This window comes from Zingiber officinale, unplaced genomic scaffold, assembly GCF_018446385.1.
Source record: "Zingiber officinale cultivar Zhangliang unplaced genomic scaffold, Zo_v1.1 ctg232, whole genome shotgun sequence".
Classification (NCBI taxonomy): Eukaryota; Viridiplantae; Streptophyta; class Magnoliopsida; order Zingiberales; family Zingiberaceae; genus Zingiber; species Zingiber officinale.
The window spans coordinates 680,735-699,020 of NW_024589907.1; the positions used below are offsets into that span (position 1 = coordinate 680,735).

Genomic DNA, 18,286 nt, shown 5'->3' on the forward strand with positions numbered 1-18,286 from the left:
TTTCATAAATCCCCATCTTATCCTTCATAAATTTTTATAAGCCTAATATCTTTTTATCTCCGCCGACTTTTCTTCTAACGTTGTGTCATCTTCTCCGCCAACGTCTCTTTCTAATTTTCTCTCCCTGCGCAGAAATTTGCCCAAAACCTTCTATTAATAAAAATCTCAAAACCCTCTATTGATTGTAATAAGTTTACCTAAACACTTTAACAACTTATTTTTAAAATAAAACCTAACAACTTATAAGCTCATAAAAACAACTTATAAATTATACGAACTTATAAATTATTTTTAATAAGTTTAGCCAAACACCTTCTTAATCAAAAATTATTATTATTATAATTATCATTATTTTACCGACAACCCATGTAACGGTCGCATGGTGTTTGGGTTTGCTTTTTCCCACCAAAAATCAATTAATGAGGTTCTCTTATTGGAAAGTCAGAGCGGGGCCCAGAGATTGTGTCCGTGATTATTCTTTCATTTGATCGAGGAATCTGGTTGGTGTAGATGGGTTGGTATCCATGGGTAGGTGTAGTATTTCGTGGTTAAGGCCGTGAGGAAAGTGAGTGGCCAGCGTTACGAAAAGTTAAATCATTATAATAAATTAATTAAAGAAATCCATTATATTTTTTATTCCATCGTAATTAAAAAATATATAAATATGATATTTGACCATTTTCGGATTTATTTTTATCATAATAAATGGAATACTAAAATCTCAAAATTTATAAAATTTACAAACTTTTTTATATCGAGAAAAATTTTAAAAATTCCATATAAAAATTCTAACAGTGAAATGTACTAGTGTCTCCTTCCCGTTAATAGTTAATAAATCACATCTCACAATTTAACATTTTTTAAATTAGAAATAACTATTACTACACATGGGGAATTTTCATATTATTTATTACATCATAAATAGATATTTGTCGCTATTTATGACGTTTGAAATGTGCATGTAGTAGGTAGCCATTTCTTAAATCAGATGGACATAATATAATTGATTATTCATGATATAAAAATAATAATTTAATTGATTCGAATTTAATTTTGTATAACATTTATTAGCATAGTTTAAACTCATTCCTAATAAAATTTGTCACAATTTCAAATATTTTGTCGTAATTTATTTTTTGTTATTCAAGAAAAGAACTGTAAAAATAAATTGAAAATAATTAAATAATAACACCAAGAACAAAAGCGATAATCTTCCCTTACCCGGTGTTTGTCCACCCGTTGTTCACCGACACCGCAGAGCCCTGTCTTCATCCTTCTCTGTCCCACGTTAGTGGGGCCCGGCGCTGCTCCCCGACACCATTGACCCATCGGCAGCCAGCGGACGCCAACTGCGCTTGCCCTTTCTGACGTCGTTTGATTTGAACTCTTCGCCTTCTCTCACTCTTTTTGCATCCTTCATCTGCAATCGCCTCCTTCCTGCTTCCATCTCGTCTCTAGTCTACTCTCTGCGACGCGATCGATCAGGGAGAAGCGCTTTGCTGTGCTGTCGAAGTAGCAGAGTCGGGGAAGGCGCAGGCGAAAGGGGGAAAGGAGGTACATTTCTGGTTTCTTCTTATTTTTCTCGGGGATATGGCATCGGGGAGCTACCGGAATGGAGGCGTCAAGGTGGCCTCCAAGCTCGACCGATTGCCGCCGTCCTCCGCTGGCTACGCCACGCCTAAGCCTTCTGCCAAGTCCAGGCCTTCAGCTGCCGCAGCCGCCTCCCGCCGCGGCGTTTCTATGGCTCCTCCCGCCAGTAGGGCTGGTGGAGATCCCGGAGGTTCGTGTCCTTCTTCCCCCTCTTCCTCTCCACTCCGCTGGGATCTGGTCTAGATCGCCAGCATTTTGCACCGATCTGTGGGCTAATTGGATCTCAGGACTTGAATAGGGCTAAAAAAAACAATTTTTATATCCAGTGGAATGCGTGATTCTGTTTTGTGGGTTTATCCTTTTTTGTTTACCCTTAAAATAGTAAAATATCATTATCTAAGCTATCGATTAGTTTTCTGCGCTCTGGCTGGTACTTGAGACAGTGTAGTTGAAAAATGCAATGCTGCACGGAAATTGATGTTACACTATCAACTTTGCAGCGATCGTATCGTAGCGTGGAGATTAGAGATGAGGATGGGATTGTATGATTGGTTTAAGATAACTTACAAGTGTATGGGGCATCTGAACAATTAAGTCGGGGAAATGCTGGTGAAAACACTGTCTCAGAGTTTTTATGATCGTGTCTGACGTGCAACTGAGTGTAGTAAGTATGAAGCACGGCATCCTCTAGTATAACTTAATGAATAACTTAATAAAGGCAATGACTTGCCTCTGGCGTATGATTTTGAGAGAGATCGTACCAGAAGTTAATTGATTCAAGAAAGTTGCAGACGCTATTAAACTTTTATAACTGGCCAACAGTTACATTTCTATTTGTAGAACTTTATGAAGCCACTTCTCGATGGAAGTTCATTTTTTAGCGTGTTAAAGAAGTTTCAGAGTAGTTATGCTGCAGTTATGAAGGAAGTGGCTCGGAAAGTGATGACCCAAAGGAATAATTACCCCAGCTGTTTGATCAATTTCCTGGTTGGGTAGAGATTGGACTTTTTTTCTAGGTTCTGTGCGAAATGGGAGGAGGTAAGTGAACTAGCATCACATTCAAGTTTGAGCTGAATTAATCCATAAAATCCTTGATGAACTGAGGAAACCGACTCACACTTTTTTCTTGTTCTCTCTTTTGTTTTTCTGTTTGTCTTGACATTCCCTTTTTGTCATTTCTACTCGATGATCTTCTGTAATTTATCTCGTGTTCCTATTATTCTGAAATGGATTTTTCTGATGCAGTGTTTTCACATTCTTTGCATAAGACTATCAGGTTCATTATCTTGCATTTCGAAACTTTTCATGTAGTTCAGAAATAATGGCTCTTTAGTTGCTTGTTTGAAGTTTAAAATTTACACAAGTATTAAGAAAGATTTCTTTAAAGGTAATATTTCATATAAAAGTAGAATTGATGACAATATACTCCACAAGATAATTGTATTGCCAGCATTCCTCTTCAAATGATGTGTGTTTGTCCTAAGCAGAAAGAGGGGCATCTGTTCGAAGAATGGTTTGCTTCAAATATTTCAACTTATTAATTATTGTTGGAAAGCATACTAGTCTGGATTAGTCATTAGGTTGTGTAGGTGCATTGATGTATAGCACAGCATGAAACAAACATGATCCTCAGTTAATATCATATTTGTTGTATGCCTGAGTAGAAGAATGGCCCTAGAATAATAGTGTAATGTTCTTACTTGCCAATTTGTCACTAGGTAATTGGTAGACTTTTTCAATGTTGGCTCTTTCTGGATTGTTCTCATATTTCAAGACTTAATAGTCTTCCATGCCCTTCACAATTCATAGTTCCTGGAAGAGTTCGTGTGGCTGTAAGACTTCGGCCTCAAAACGCAGAGGAGATGATAGCAGATGCTGATTTTGCTGACTGCGTGGAGTTGCAGCCAGAGGTCTTTGTCTGCTTTTATGTTAAATGAAAAAATTCTATATCTTCATCAGTCTGAGATATAAGTTTGACTGCTTCAGTGCAAAATTTGAAGTTTACTGACAGCGCTATTAATCAACATTTAACGATGGGTTGCAGCTCAAAAGGTTAAAGCTCCGTAAGAATAATTGGGATTCAGAAACTTATGAGTTTGATGAGGTGCTGACAGAATCTGCCTCACAAAAACGTGTATATGAAGTTGTTTCAAAACCAGTTGTAGAGGTATGTGAATGCATGATGCACATCATAACTTGATTACTTTCCAATTACCCTTGTTTGCTATTTTAAATCCCCCTTTAATCTGTGTGCAACGTATTAGCACAATCTCAATGGCAAACTGTAAAATTTGTTTCTCTATTTGTAGATGTGTTTATTGTTTCAAAGTTTTATGTCATTTTCTAATTCTTGGATCAATTTTTTTTTGTGCACAGCCAAAATTTTCCTTTCTCCATGAGATGCATACACATCTGTGTCCTTACAGACAGTTCTACATAATAATGCTTGATACTACAGTTATACTTTTAGATGTTCACGTTACTCTTTGAAGATGTTAAAAACAAATGACTAAACATCCATTTTAAATTGCCCTGAAGCTTGCTCAAGTAATTTTTTAATTTTTGAATCTGTTATTTTCCATTTAATCTCCCCATTCTTAGACTGGCAAATTTGAGATTCTTTGATCTTTATCCCAAATATGTCAGTCTATTGTACTTTTGTTTCTTGTTCTGGCTTGATGAAGTAATTGTGGTCCTATTGGATTCGAATTCTAACATTATAGAGTTCGCTATCATTACCTTCCATGTTATTCTGGTTTTGCAACCACTGGCTAAGAGTTTCTTTTGCAGAGTGTTTTGGAAGGGTATAATGGAACAGTTATGGCCTATGGACAGACAGGCACTGGCAAGACTTTTACTCTTGGAAGACTTGGAGAAGAAGATACAGCTGCCCGAGGCATCATGGTCCGTGCAATGGAAGACATTCTTGCAGATACATCTCCAGAGATTGATTTTGTTTCAGTATCATATCTGCAGGTTTGTTGCTGTTTAAAATGTGATATTCCCATATGCCATATAATTTGACTTATAAAGCATCTGAATTGATAGAATTTTATATGTAATCTGCCAGCTTACTAGGACACATGCTTTGGAATAGTTGTTTTTTAGATGTTGACTAACATTTGATTTTGTATGTTTTTGGAATAGCTTTATATGGAAAGCATACAAGATCTTCTCACTCCTGCAAATGACAATATTAACATTGTAGAAGACCCAAAGACTGGGGATGTTTCACTTCCAGGTGCAACGAGTGTAGAAATTAGAGATCAAAAAAGCTTTATGGAGCTCCTAAGAGTAGGAGAAGCACACCGTTTTGCTGCTAATACAAAGCTCAACACAGAATCATCTAGGAGTCATGCTATTCTGATTGTGAGCAAAAAAATTATCAATTTTTTTGTGATAACCTGAACCTTGAAAATAACTTTTGCTGTATCATCATAGGTACATGTCAAGAGGTCAGTGAAAGGAAGACTTGATGCTGACCAAAATTTTCATGGTGAAAATGGCATGGCCTCCAATTTGGTATCATCCTTCAAGCCGCCAATTGTTAGAAAAAGTAAATTAGTTGTTGTGGATCTTGCTGGTTCTGAAAGGATTGACAAGTCAGGTACTTGTGCATTTATATCCAGATATTTGGCCAAAATTTAGTTGCAAAAGTCTTGTAGTATTTGCCTTTCTTATCAACCAAGAATAAAACATTAGGATTTCCCTCCCTGATGTCCAACATTTACACCCTCCAGCATTCTGAACTTTTATATCCTGAATCATGTTATATTAGGCCCTTTGCAATGATGATATGAACGCCTTCACTCAAATTTGTTTCTTTCTTCTACCAGACAGAAAGTGCATATATATTCTATACAATTTTTACATAATTATCTTGATCCTTCTATATCTGACTGCTTGGTCTTCTTGTAGCTATAAAGAACATATACTCTTCTTCTGTATCTGACTCCTTGGACTTCTTGTAGTTATTGCTCTAAAGAACATATACTCTTCTTCTGTACCTGACTCATTGGACTTCTTGTAGTTATTGCTCTAAAGAACATATACTCTTCTATATGGTAATGCATTTTATAGAATATATCTAATGCTTTTCTGCACTACTATTCCTTATAGGAAGTGAGGGGCATACTCTAGAAGAAGCAAAGTCAATAAATCTATCACTGAGTGCTTTAGGTAAATGCATCAATGCACTTGCTGAAAATAGTCCTCATGTTCCAGTTCGCGATTCAAAGCTTACAAGACTTCTTCGAGATTCATTTGGAGGTATGATGTGGAACCTCTTGGATCACCATTTACTTGTTCATTATATACCTGAAATTTTCACTTGGACGATCCCGTAACTCGGATGATTTAACTTAATGAATAGTTTTTATGAACACTGCCACGGTTGCATTTGAAAATCTTGAAAAAAAAGGCCTGATACTGGTAAAATTGGAGAATATCAAACTGAATCCTGCCTAATCTCTGCTTCTTGATTTAAATTACTATGCCCTTTTTATTTGCATACTGTTTTGATTGCATGCTTGATTTGTGGGCTCCGATGTTTATTTATATCTGTGTCTTAATCTCCTATAGCTTCTGTTAAATCATATGTGAATCTTCAAATATTCTTTGCCTGATACAGACACAAGTAGCTCTATCTTTGTCCTAATGTTTTATTAAATGCAAATATTTTACAGGCAGTGCAAGAACTTCATTGGTGATCACAATTGGCCCATCACCTCGCCATAGAGGAGAGACTGCAAGCACCATAATGTTTGGACAGAGGGTATGGTTATTCTATATTGATTTCCCCCTTGCCATAAATGAATTAGTTTTCATGCCCTTTTTGCTTGTCTGATGTTTTCTATCTAAGATCGGCATAGTAACTTGCACAGAGTGCCTCACTCTAAGAGGCGTTTTCAATTGAATTTGTGAATTGCAGGCAATGAAGGTAGAGAACATGGTCAAACTAAAGGAGGAATTTGATTATAAAAGTTTATGCAGGAGGCTTGACATTGAGCTTGATAAATTAATTGCGGAAAATGAAAGGCAACGGAAAGATTTTGAAGATGAAATTGAGAGAATTAATATGGAATCAGAGAGCCGAATTGCTGAAGCAGAAAGAATCTACATAGATTCTCTCAAGGCGTGTTTAAATTTAATTCTGCATCTCATTTATAGGCAATTTCTTGAAGTTTCTTAAATTGTTTGGACGTATGATTTAACAAATTATGATTACATCTAAACTAATAGTCTCCTGTACTTCACTGTGTTAATATCTAAAGTATTATTTGGTTTGGTTGATGAGTTTGAAACTTAAAGGTTTTTATAAGCTTCATGTAGCTCCTCAATTCATTTCAAAATTCATAAAGTGCACATGAGGGTCCATCTGCTCCTGACACTCCAACTTTTCTTGCTTTGAGATACAATATAATATGCTTTTTTGGTAAATAAAATTTTCTACTTTTTTGTCAATTCTCACAAGATAGCAACCTGCTGTATGTAACTACAAAATAATCTGACTTTCCTATGTTAATTATCCATTATTTGGGTAAGTAAGCTTAAAAATGAATTTTATGTTCATGCCTCCTTGTCGAGATTTATGTCAATGACTCTGTGTTGAGTGATCTTCAGTTCTTGACCATCTTGGTCGAATCAAATTGTGCACTTATTTAGCAAGTGACGTTCAAAAATGTTGTTTAGATCCATGCGTCCATGTTGAAGTTTTACCATGTTCAGGGTAACATCAACATGAGAATTGTAAATGCTAATCGTTAGAAATCACGCTTCCCTACAAAAATCCATTTTCATTGGAATTGAAAGCTTGGACTAGATTATTATAGCCTCATTCTTACCTGTGTGCTTCTTTACTTTGGCCATTGTCTGATTTGATCTCATATAGCAGCTACTTTTTGTATCTGGAATCTGTATAGATTGTTTGATATCAATTGCTGGCTCCAGCTTTAACATTATTATTGAACGTGATTTAGTCAGTACATCTCATTGATTTGTTTAATTCCTCCCTTTTTACATAGAATGAAAGACTGACGTACCAGCAAGATTATTTGGACTCAATAAAGAATCTTGAGGAGAAGTGGAAATGCGATGTTGAGAAAGCTCGAATAGAACATCAGAATCTTTGTCTTGAAAAGGCACATAATGTAGAGGTATATAGTGAAGTCTGTCCATAAAATATTTCAGGAAACTATTTCCTTGCTTCTAGGCCTTGTCATGAGATATCAGATAATTTATAGATGAACATATATGAATAAATAATCTGCTAGATGAATATGGCGCAAATATAGTTGTGATTGCATTTTCTTTCAGTGGATTCTTAAGCAGAATACTAGCACTAAAGAAAGCAAATTCCGTTGGCTTTCCTGCCCATAAAATGCTATGGAGATGCAATATTCATACATAAAATAAAGTAACTAATGACCATTAGAACTTCTTAATAAGTATAATTCAAATTACTCTCTTGCAGAAGTTTTCTTTTTGTGCTAACTTTATTCTGTTGCATCTTCACTGGTTTTTAGGATACTGTAGAAATTTTCCTTTTCAGATGCCTATTCATGTTATCTGATTTCATCAGTCATCACCATTGTAGAATGCAAATGCTTTTTTTAGTAACGTACTTGGATGCACAACATAGTTAGTAAGTAGATGTGCCAATCTTGATATATTTTTGCTGATATTTAGAGGTCTCTATGGTGCCCTTCAGGTATAGAAATATGAAGCTAAGCATGCCACAGTAAATGACTGAAATGCTAACACGTTGATGGCTTCCTGCGCAATACCTTTCATACAAACTTCAAACATTTAGCAAAACTTTCAGATTGCCAGTCGTGTGATTTTTCTTTGATGAAATGCATATTTTCTTTTGCTCCTTTTCTGGATAGTCTAACAATTCCAAATTACTAATTTCTGGCACAAAGGATCCATCAACATCTACCTCAGTTGATGTTAGCGAGGTTAGACAGTTGCATCAGAATGATAAGTTGTCACGGCAGTCTATTGAGGATGAAGTTAACAAACTTAAAAGTGAAGTGTCACATTGGAAACATTTAGAGGTATGTGATACTTTGGATATAATTCGGAATGCCTATCAGTATCTAGAATCTGACTGACATGGGTTCATATTCTGTATGATCTATACTTTTTTGGTGTTAGGAAGTTGGAAATGCTGAAATTCTGAAACTTCGCAAGATGCTGGAGAGTGAAGCTAGTCAGAAGCAGAAACTTGAAGAAGAAATAGCAATGCTGAAAAGTCAATTATTGCAATTAAGTTTCCAGGCAGACGAGGTACATGACTAAAAATTATATATGTCCAGCTTGACTGAGTTTATCATCTGATTGAGTTTATTTCTGATTTAGACTAAGAGAAGCCTTGACAGAGGTGTGCCCTCAAAATTATCAACAGAATTTGACTCCCTTGTTTCTCAAGCTAGACATTCTCAACTTAGAGATTCAGCATATGGACCTAAGGCTTCAATTGCTAAACTATTTGAGCAAGGTGCTAGTTCAGATCTTTCAATGAATCATCTGTCCAAATTTACCGATAAATTATACAACTTGGTGATAGTAATGGTTAATGAAAATTTATTGAGCTTGATTTTTGAAATTTTTAAATGGTTCTTCCTTTGTCAGTGGGTTTGCACAAGATACTGTCATTGCTTGAATCTGAAGATCTTGATGTTCGAGTTCACGCGGTGAAAGTTGTAGCAAATCTAGCAGCTGAAGGTGGCCTTTAACTTACGCATCTTTGCCGTCTACAGTCTGATTCTTTTACTATGAGTGCATCATGGCATTTAGCATTTAATTTTCTGTATACTAATTAGTTATTGTATAATGTTAATATGTCTTGGTTACCAGAAGCAAACCAAGAGAAGATTGTAGAGGCTGGCGGGCTTACATCATTACTAATGCTTCTAAGAAGCTCAGAGGATGAAACTATACGTAGGGTAGCAGCTGGTGCAATTGCTAACCTCGCAATGAATGGCAAGTATATTATATAGTTCTCCTATGCTTTTGTCATGCATTCTTGCGTCTGTACCAACAAGAACCATAGTTTTTCGCTCTTAAGAACAGACTCCTTTTCTGACTTTCTAATTTCTGCTCTCTACTCATTTTATCACCACAGAAACCAACCAAGAGCTTATCATGGCTCAAGGCGGCATTGGCTTGTTATCTGTGACTGCTGCTGATGCTGAGGAGCCTCAGACGCTTAGAATGGTTGCTGGAGCCATTGCTAATTTATGTGGGAATGGTAAGACTGAACCCTTTTTTAATATCCTTGTTCAAGATGCTAATGCTACAACCCACCCTACTTCAACATTGGCTTGTAGTTGTAAGTTGGATTTACCATGTGCGATAACAAAATAGATAGAGCACACTTTTCTAATCCAAATCACATTTGGTTGTCCAAACTTACTTGCTATCTTATTATGCTTAAAAAAATATCCAACTTGAGCTGAGCTGGAACTTTTACCATGCTCAACTAGAGACAAGGTTGTCCAAAGAAATATAAAATCAGTAATATTAAACCATTGTCCCTTGAATGAAATTAATATTGTTTTCTCATTTTAACATAATATAGATGATTCGAACTATAAATTTTGTAAGATATCACAAAGAATAAATATAACTAACATCATAATGTATCCATGTAATATATATTATGCAATCAAATGAAAAACTGAAGTAATCAATCATAAGGGAGCCTTGTTTAAGTTTGTAATTTAATGGATTTTTCAAGAGCTTCGTCCATGAACATATAATTAATCATGCCTCGCTATTCTTTAAGCTAGTTCATTTTATATTTTATTAACATCAAACAAACATAAATTGGTTCTTATCAAGCTTTTTAACAAACATTTTATTCATTTACAATCCTAATTCAAATGTTATATTTATTTTCTCTTTTCATATCCTCATTAGTGGGGATCTAGTGTTAGGTTGTATCTATTGTTAATGTCAATTAAGATCTTAAATATATCTGTAGAATTGTACTTAAGAAACAGGAGATTATAGTACCTTTCTCGAATATTCTATTTTCTGCCTCTGAGTGTCAACTGAATCAGAATGCATTATCAAAGGGTACAAGTAATCCTCTTGGAACTCTTTTATATTTCATTTGGATCATTCATCTGAACTGTCGTCTTCTTGTACTTCCAATATATATAGTCAATCCACTTGAGATAACAAGAATGATAATTACGGACCAGGTCGACAGAACTATTGTTTGCTCATCTCCGTATGTTCACTGAATAATGGGGCAATGTTTCCTTCTACATATAGATTTTTTTCCCTTCAATTTTTTTCTCAAATTTGTATTCTCTTTATGAATTGATATCTGTTTTAATTACCTGGAAATTAATAAATAATTACACTGTGGGTACCTATGATCATCGCAAAATATTCATTTGGTTCTCAACTATCATGATCAAATGCAACAGGGATCTCATCTGAGCAGATACAATCAATTTTCTCTTCTAATTATTCACTTTGGAGCTCAAACAAAGATTACTTTTTTTTTTTTTTCCTATCAACATCTTATGACACTTCTCTACTAGTCACTGATCTTTTTAGCTAGCCATTGATAAATGAGATTCTTATTGTTTCCTGCAGATAAGCTACAAAGAAGGCTTAGTAGGGAAGGTGGCATCAAAGCTTTACTAGGTATGGTTAGATGTGGACACCCTGATGTTCTTGCACAAGTTGCTCGAGGCATTGCCAACTTCGCAAAGTGCGAGTCTAGAGCTTCTACTCAAGGTGAAAAACATGCTCCTTGATTTTTGCTCAAGAGTCAAGGACGTGTTCCGTTATTTTGTTTTCTTTTTAGTGCATTTGCACTTACAGTCGGTAGATTTTACCAATGTCTTGTCTAGTGATCACGGTATTCTCTTTATATCTTCCCTCTTATACGAGTAAGTTATTACAAATGCTGTGTTTCATTTCTTGCACTCGGAAGTCCTCCAAATTTATAGTTCGTGCACATAGTCGCTTTGCTTAACAATCGCTCACACTTCATGTTAATTTCCTTCCTTCAGGTGATAAGGCAGGCGATCTCTTTTGATAGAGGATGGAGCTCTCCCTTGGATTGTGAAAAATGCCAATCATGAAGCTTCGCCTATCAGACGCCACATTGAGCTCGCGTTATGCCACTTGTCTCAGCACGGTAAACTTCAACATATCCTAAACACCATCAGTAACACAAAACCTTACCGTCGTTTTCCCTTACCTTTGCAATGCAGAAATCAACGCAAAGGACATGATCGGCGAGGGAGCATTGTGGGAGCTCGTCCGTATATCTCGTGACTGCTCACGAGAAGATATTCGTCTGCTCGCCCACAGGACTCTCATCTCAAGCCCCGTATTCCAATCCGAGCTGAGGCGATTGTGTATTGAATTTTAAGACATAATGTGTGGCTGTGTGTTGATCAGGTGGTTCGATCGATTGTGAATTGTGTCATGTTGCATCAGTCGCGGGGGAAGTTATGCGACAAGGCACCAGGAATGGCTACTTGGAGTTTTCAGTGGAGGCAAAAATTCATATCTTTGGAGAAGAAAACAGAATACAAGTTCATCGACATTGTAAATAGTTGTTTGTTCCTAGTCATCACTGAAGATTAATTTTTCACTAATCACTTGTATCTTAAATATGCATCTGTAGCAAATAGAGAATGCGAATTAACGGGTGTTCTTGAGATTTTGACAGCAATTAAGTTCATTCTTTTTTTATTATTTTATTATTATGGGGAAAAAATTGAGTTTCTTAACTTTCACATGAATTTGTTGGGCCAAGAAGTGTGAGTTGGGTCCAATTCTAAAGGCCCACATAGTTCGTTAAGGCCCGGTTTGACTCGGTCCGTACGAGTATATAAAATCTACCGTAGCCGAAGAGAGCGAAACCCTAATACCTCCTCGGTCCTTCTTTTGCTTCTTCAACGCGTGTGGCAGCCAGTGCAAGGTCGGTGTTGGAGATTCGATCATTTCCTTCAGATTCGAAGCAATGGCGACAGCGTACGCAGCAGCGAAACCAACTAAGATAGGGCTGGAGGAGCCTCGTGAGGAGCTGAACCGGATCCGGATCACCCTCTCCTCCAAGAACGTCAAGAATCTGGAGAAAGGTGAGGCTTTGTGATCTCGGATACGTTCGTGCACTCTATTTTTGGTGTTTGTTTTTCCATTTTATTTTATTTATTTATTTTGATCGAGTTCGATGTTTTAGTGTGTGCGGATCTGGTAAAGGGCGCCAAGGACAAGGCGCTGACTGTTAAGGGACCCGTGAGGATGCCCACCAAGGTGCTTAACATTACCACCCGGAAATCTCCGTGCGGTGAAGGTACTGCAACCTCTCTTCTAGTTCGAGTTTGCCCTAATCATTTATAGTATATTTGTTTCTGTGTGGCTATGATAATACAGTATTCTGATAGTGGTTAAGAAGACTTGCATTCTTCATTAATACATGTATCTATATCACTTCATTTCTTTCAAATACGAAATTTTAGTTTTTCTTTTTTCATAAGAGATTTGTAGGAAAACATGGCCACTTTACCCTAGAAATCAGCAAGCCTTCTTAAAATTTTCAACAGTAATATTGAGTCACTTTGGATTTAATTATCTTCGTACGTATCATGGAAATTCTGTGTAGTTAGATGTTCCTTATTTCACCAGAAAAAAAAAAACCAAGCTCTCAAAAACTCATATTGAAGTATTGGTTCAGGTTTATATTTGAATTATCATCATTAATTTGTTTGCTATTTGAGTCTTAACTGTTTGGACATGAAGTTTTGTGGATACTTATTTCACCAGAATGCCATTAGGATGGCTACGGGATACCTGTAACAGATGGATTGAGTCAGGCTAAACTGCTTATTGACTTTCTGTCAGAGTCTGCAATCTTACTATATGATTGTGAAAACGATGATCAATAACAAACAAATTACTATCCTAGTTTCATTATTGGTAGCCCATGTATTTTGTTGTTTGATATTTCTGCAATTTTTTGTAAAACACTTGCCTTTTGGAAGAGGAACTTGACCAGAAACTCATTATTCTAGGAACCAATACATGGGATCGGTTTGAGCTCCGGGTACACAAGAGGGTAATTGATCTTTGCAGCTCTCCTGAAGTAGTGAAGCAGATCACCTCCATTACAATTGAGCCTGGTGTTGAGGTTGAAGTGACAATTGCAGAATCATGAGCCTAGTCTGTTAAATCCAATTTCAAGGCCATTTGCCTTCTCTTATTTACTATAAATTGGCACGTACATGAATACCATCTATCGGCTAGATTATTATGCCACAATTTGTAGTTCAGAAGCTTCTCTTCTTTCTTTAGGAGCTGTTTGATCTCTCAAACTTGAATGCTTGCTTCGGTTTTTTTTTTTTTCATTTGATCTCTCGAACTTGTAGATTTTTATTCATGCTTCTGATAGTGTACTAAATATCCATTGCACAGCAAGTATAAGTGTTATCTAGTAGAGTTTGATATAAAAGCTAATTCATGTGTTTTTGGAAGCCAAACAATTCTATTAGCCTCTTTGCTCATCGGAGGAATTAAATTATTTTTATAAATAGGCAATTATGGTAGGTACATACTGTTGGTTCAATTAATTTTAATCATGAAAATTATTATTTTAAATATGTAATTGAGTTTATATTTATACTTGTAATTTTCAGCACGTTACGTATATTTTTTGCACGTTAAGAGTCAGCACTTTTCTGAAAACCAAGGTGCTACTTTTCTCAAAATTTGAATCAGCGTACGCAAGCAACAATTCACATTAAGCAACAACTGATGGTGCATTATGATGACTTGTGGACGTTACGTAAGGTGAGGAGTGTCAGTTAAACTACTTTTGTGCGAACGAGAGGAACACCTAGCCCGATCAGTTTCATGGAGTAGCTACGTTTTCCTTGGCAAGAGGAGCTATTTCCTCCCCATCTATTCCAGCTTCACTACCTTCAACACCAAGGCTCAGCAAGAACTTCTCCCATTCCTTCGCAGGGCCCTGCCAAAAGGGACATTAAGGATACCCAAACGTTTAGTAACCTTTAAGAGGCAAGGCCTTACACAATAAATGAATAGTTGGAATTGATGATTAGAAGATGTACCTTCCAGGAGAGATCTTGAGCCATGCAGTTCTGTATCATCTCCGCAAAGGCTGGTGTCCCATACACTTTGAGGGCCTTCTTCACCGTTTTTACAATCTTTTCCACGTCTGATTTATCCACGGCATCGCACTGAACAAGTAGCAGAGCTTATCAGAATCTTGTTGATGCATCTAATATATATTGTGATTCGTGATGCATCTAGATTTAGGAAGCATGTCTATACCTCTACACTGAAGGGGCCCATATGGAAACCAGTGATGCCATCCTTTACCGTGTCAACGAGTCCGCCAGTGGTGGTACATATGGGAGGCTGCATCAAATTTCAGAAAGGGTCGAATGTCAAATACATAAAATAATTTCTCAGTTCACTTTTGAGGTGCTCAAGTTCAAAGATTAATGGTGAATAAGAAGAGGCAACATACAATTCCATATCTCATGCTCTGGAGCTGAATGAGACCGCATGGCTCAAATCTACTTGGAACAATAAGCATATCAGCACCTGCCATGATTCCATGAGCCAAAGGAACATTGAACTTCATATGTGCTTTGAATTTGTCCGGAAACTTGTCCTCCAGCAATGCAAGTTGACGCTCTAACTTCTTTTTACCCGTACCCTATTATCATTCGCAATTAGCATGGTGATGCCTAATTGTGTATGGTAGACGAGAGAGGAAAAGATAGCCTTCTTACGAGCACTATAACTTGAACACCCTCACTAATAAACTCTGGAATTGCTTCCGCTAAAATGTCTGAACCCTTCTGTTCTTCTAGTCTTCCAATGAAGGCTATCACAGGCATGGTTTTGTTGACAGGTAGACCAACCTTGGCTTGCAAAGCCTCCTTGTTGAGGAAGGTTTTGCATCCATTACCTGAAACATCAATTGTGAGCTTCATAATTAGGCTAAAAATAAAGTCGAAAAATAGGCATGAACCAAGCCGTCTGCGTCGTAGTTTTATTGATACATGTTTGTCATCAGCAGGTTCACTCGGTGATATCCATTCCGTTTACGATCCGCCGCGATGGTTTTCATGCGCAGTTCATTGTCCAACTCGCCTCCCTTTTCGATCCCTGAAACAAGCTCCTGGGCATAGTATGGGCTCACAGTCAACACTCGAGTTGATTCTATAATTCCAGCCTTCATCCAGTTAATTTTCCTCCCTTTCACTGGTTTGCTATAGCTGCAAAACAAATATATCTGATTTTCTCCATTCTCAAAAAACTGAAGCCACATGGTTTTGGCTTACAACTCGAGATTATTAAATAACGGTGCATGATCAAGGAGCATACCCGTCGATGAAATTAAAAGAAGATTCAAATGTTTCAGGGAGATTGAGACGTGAAAAATCTGCCAAGGCAAACCGACCCTGATATGCAATATTATGAATGCAGAAAGCAACCTGAAACAAAGAAAAAAATTGCCAAACAATCAGTCACCTATATCAGTAATAAAGCTTTGAAAAGCAAGAACAGAATGGGAGTTCTTGGCAGACTTACTTTAGCATTCTTGTAGACTCCATAGGCTTGATACAAGGCTTTTAAGTAGCAAGGCAACGGAGCAGTGTGCCAATCATTAGCAATGAATACAACATCCTCCCCTGGATGAATAAGTGATTGTCAAAGATCAAAAAACTGTTAGGTATCATCAGTTCAAAAGCACATTGGCTGAAAGTATTAGCGAATACCATATGGTCCAGAAAAATATTTGCTGTTGTTGATATTCAGAACTCTTGGAGCTTCCAGAGCTGCCTGGAAGAGTCAATCCACACCTTTGTGAGAATCTTAATAGCAAGAAATTTGAACTGAAATTTATGCCTAATGATAGGAAAAGATCATTGAATGGGAAAGTGCACGCTTAATATTTTTGCACTTTCATGTAACTAAATGGTTCTGCAATTACTGATTGGTTATATATCACCAGAAGCTAATTGGTATCTTTCAGAGGTTGGCACACAAAAATAACTCAGCGGGAGCAATTTCTCATCAATAAAACTAAGAGCTTCCAAAAGAAATCTATTCCTAGTGAAGTATATAAAGAAGACTTACTAGACACAAAAGGCTGAATCTTAGCTGGTTATCTTCATAATCAGTTCCTGTGTCAGGACCGTATATCTTTCCTCCAGTTTTTCCCAAAACCTTCAGAATGCAGATTTGCAGTAACGCTTTGTGCCAGTTCATTATTAATTGGAGGAACTTGACAGTATTAACAACAAAAAAATCATGGTCATGTAATAAAACCTTCTCAAGGAAGAAAGGGTGATCCACAAACACCCGATCAACTCCTCTTTTGTAGCAGTGGAAGAAGCGAACAGTTTCAATTCTATCACCAACTTTCAACTGCATGCAGGGACCATGATTTAACGAGAGATTAAAGAAATTGAAGAAAGGCCATCTAAGTTTAACAAGGTAGTCTGATACCTCAACTGTGACACTCGTATCCCATGCATCTTTGTATTGGTCATATCGCGGAGCCACAGTCATCACCCTGTGTCCGTTTGCCTGCGCATAAAAAGCTAAAAAGCATTAGTCAATCTGTTGCAAGGAGACTTAGGCACAAAGAGATAAAGCATATAAAGATTACAGCCATGGCTGGCGGCAGTCCTCCAAGAACATCTCCGAGCCCTCCGGTTTTGCTCCATGGAGCCACCTCAGCACCAACAAAGACCAAGTTCATTCCACTTGCACAGACAACAAAGTGTCTTAAACCAACATGTCGGATCCCCTTCCTTGCTGGACTAGGGGTTGCCTTTGCGCATTGCATCAAACGTGAATCCATCCGGTTCCAAGATCTCAGTCCTCCAAAACTACTGGCATGATTACTCAGATAGGGGATCGTTCTGATTCGGAAGGCCAGAGCCTCAGAAACACCAGCTCTATTGTAGCTGGAACATGGGGTTTTAGCAATGAAGTGTGATGCAGTCACAGTAGCCATGGGGATATCCTCGCTGCAATAAAATGGATGCACGTTCAAGAACTTAATAAAACGAAAAGCATATCAAGTTATCTCAAATCACTGGAAAACTTTGAAAAATCCAAAAAACAAAACCCAAAAATGTCCCCTAAAGGGGTTCCTTCATCCTTGTACTGAAAATATTTACAACTTCCACTCTAATCTAGAATAACAAAGAGGACATGTCATCGCCGGGCCCGTATTCACCGTGATTTACTCCCTCTCATACTCGTGGGGCAGGGGTGAGGGGGCCGCTGGGCAGCGGGACCCGCCTTTGCAACATAGAATAACAAAGAGGAGATTTCTGTACTTACCAGACAATCTTTGTATCAACAGTTCGGGTTCTTTTGGATGCTAGCCGTATGTGAAAGAACTTTACATATTTTATTTTAGAACCATAGAAACCATACTCGATTAATTAGATTCTAAAAAGATGAAAACAAGGCACTAGCCATGAAACTGACACTGTAATCTGAGTTCAAATGTGGGAAGTTGAAACGACTGCATTAAAAAACGGCAATACAGAAAATACGACGATTTAACAAAACGATTGCAACCATGTTAACTGAGATCAAGCGCTAGAAGCCACAGGGATTCCTGGACCTCAAGAAGACTTCCACCGACCAGTAGAAAAGAACAAAG

The 18,286-nt window shown here is 37.3% G+C and overlaps 2 protein-coding genes and 1 pseudogene across 2 annotated transcripts; 2 read left to right on the forward strand and 1 right to left on the reverse strand.

Annotated features, from left to right (window-relative positions):
- The first annotated feature begins 1,355 nt into the window (after positions 1-1,355).
- Positions 1,356-12,321, forward strand: LOC122037052 (kinesin-like protein KIN-UB). The gene is made up of 19 exons (XM_042596507.1): positions 1,356-1,780; positions 3,400-3,500; positions 3,635-3,757; positions 4,381-4,566; positions 4,738-4,959; positions 5,032-5,197; positions 5,710-5,859; positions 6,276-6,364; positions 6,521-6,724; positions 7,614-7,745; positions 8,514-8,648; positions 8,749-8,880; positions 8,953-9,091; positions 9,226-9,318; positions 9,451-9,576; positions 9,719-9,844; positions 11,206-11,355; positions 11,633-11,755; positions 11,832-12,321. The coding sequence occupies exons 1-19, from the start codon at positions 1,591-1,593 to the stop codon at positions 11,990-11,992; spliced, it is 2,748 nt and encodes a 915-aa protein (XP_042452441.1). The 5' UTR covers positions 1,356-1,590; the 3' UTR covers positions 11,993-12,321.
- Positions 12,322-12,490: 169 nt separating this feature from the next.
- LOC122037053 (40S ribosomal protein S20-1-like) lies at positions 12,491-13,941 on the forward strand. The gene is made up of 3 exons (XM_042596508.1): positions 12,491-12,707; positions 12,809-12,922; positions 13,641-13,941. Exons 1-3 carry the CDS (start codon positions 12,590-12,592, stop codon positions 13,781-13,783), a joined length of 375 nt encoding a protein of 124 aa, XP_042452442.1. The 5' UTR covers positions 12,491-12,589; the 3' UTR covers positions 13,784-13,941.
- Positions 13,942-14,306: 365 nt separating this feature from the next.
- Positions 14,307-17,637, reverse strand: LOC122037055 (annotated as a pseudogene).
- Positions 17,638-18,286: the final 649 nt, after the last annotated feature.

Coding starts and splice junctions, on each gene's coding strand:
- LOC122037053 (XM_042596508.1), top strand. CDS start 12,590: ATGGCGACAGCGTACGCAGCAGCGAAACCAACTAAGATAGGGCTGGAG. Junction 12,708..12,808: donor CGTCAAGAATCTGGAGAAAG/GTGAGGCTTTGT, acceptor TCGATGTTTTAG/TGTGTGCGGATCTGGTAAAG. Junction 12,923..13,640: donor GAAATCTCCGTGCGGTGAAG/GTACTGCAACCT, acceptor TCATTATTCTAG/GAACCAATACATGGGATCGG.
- LOC122037052 (XM_042596507.1), top strand. CDS start 1,591: ATGGCATCGGGGAGCTACCGGAATGGAGGCGTCAAGGTGGCCTCCAAG. Junction 9,577..9,718: donor TGCTAACCTCGCAATGAATG/GCAAGTATATTA, acceptor TTATCACCACAG/AAACCAACCAAGAGCTTATC. Junction 11,356..11,632: donor AGCTTCTACTCAAGGTGAAA/AACATGCTCCTT, acceptor CCTTCAGGTGAT/AAGGCAGGCGATCTCTTTTG.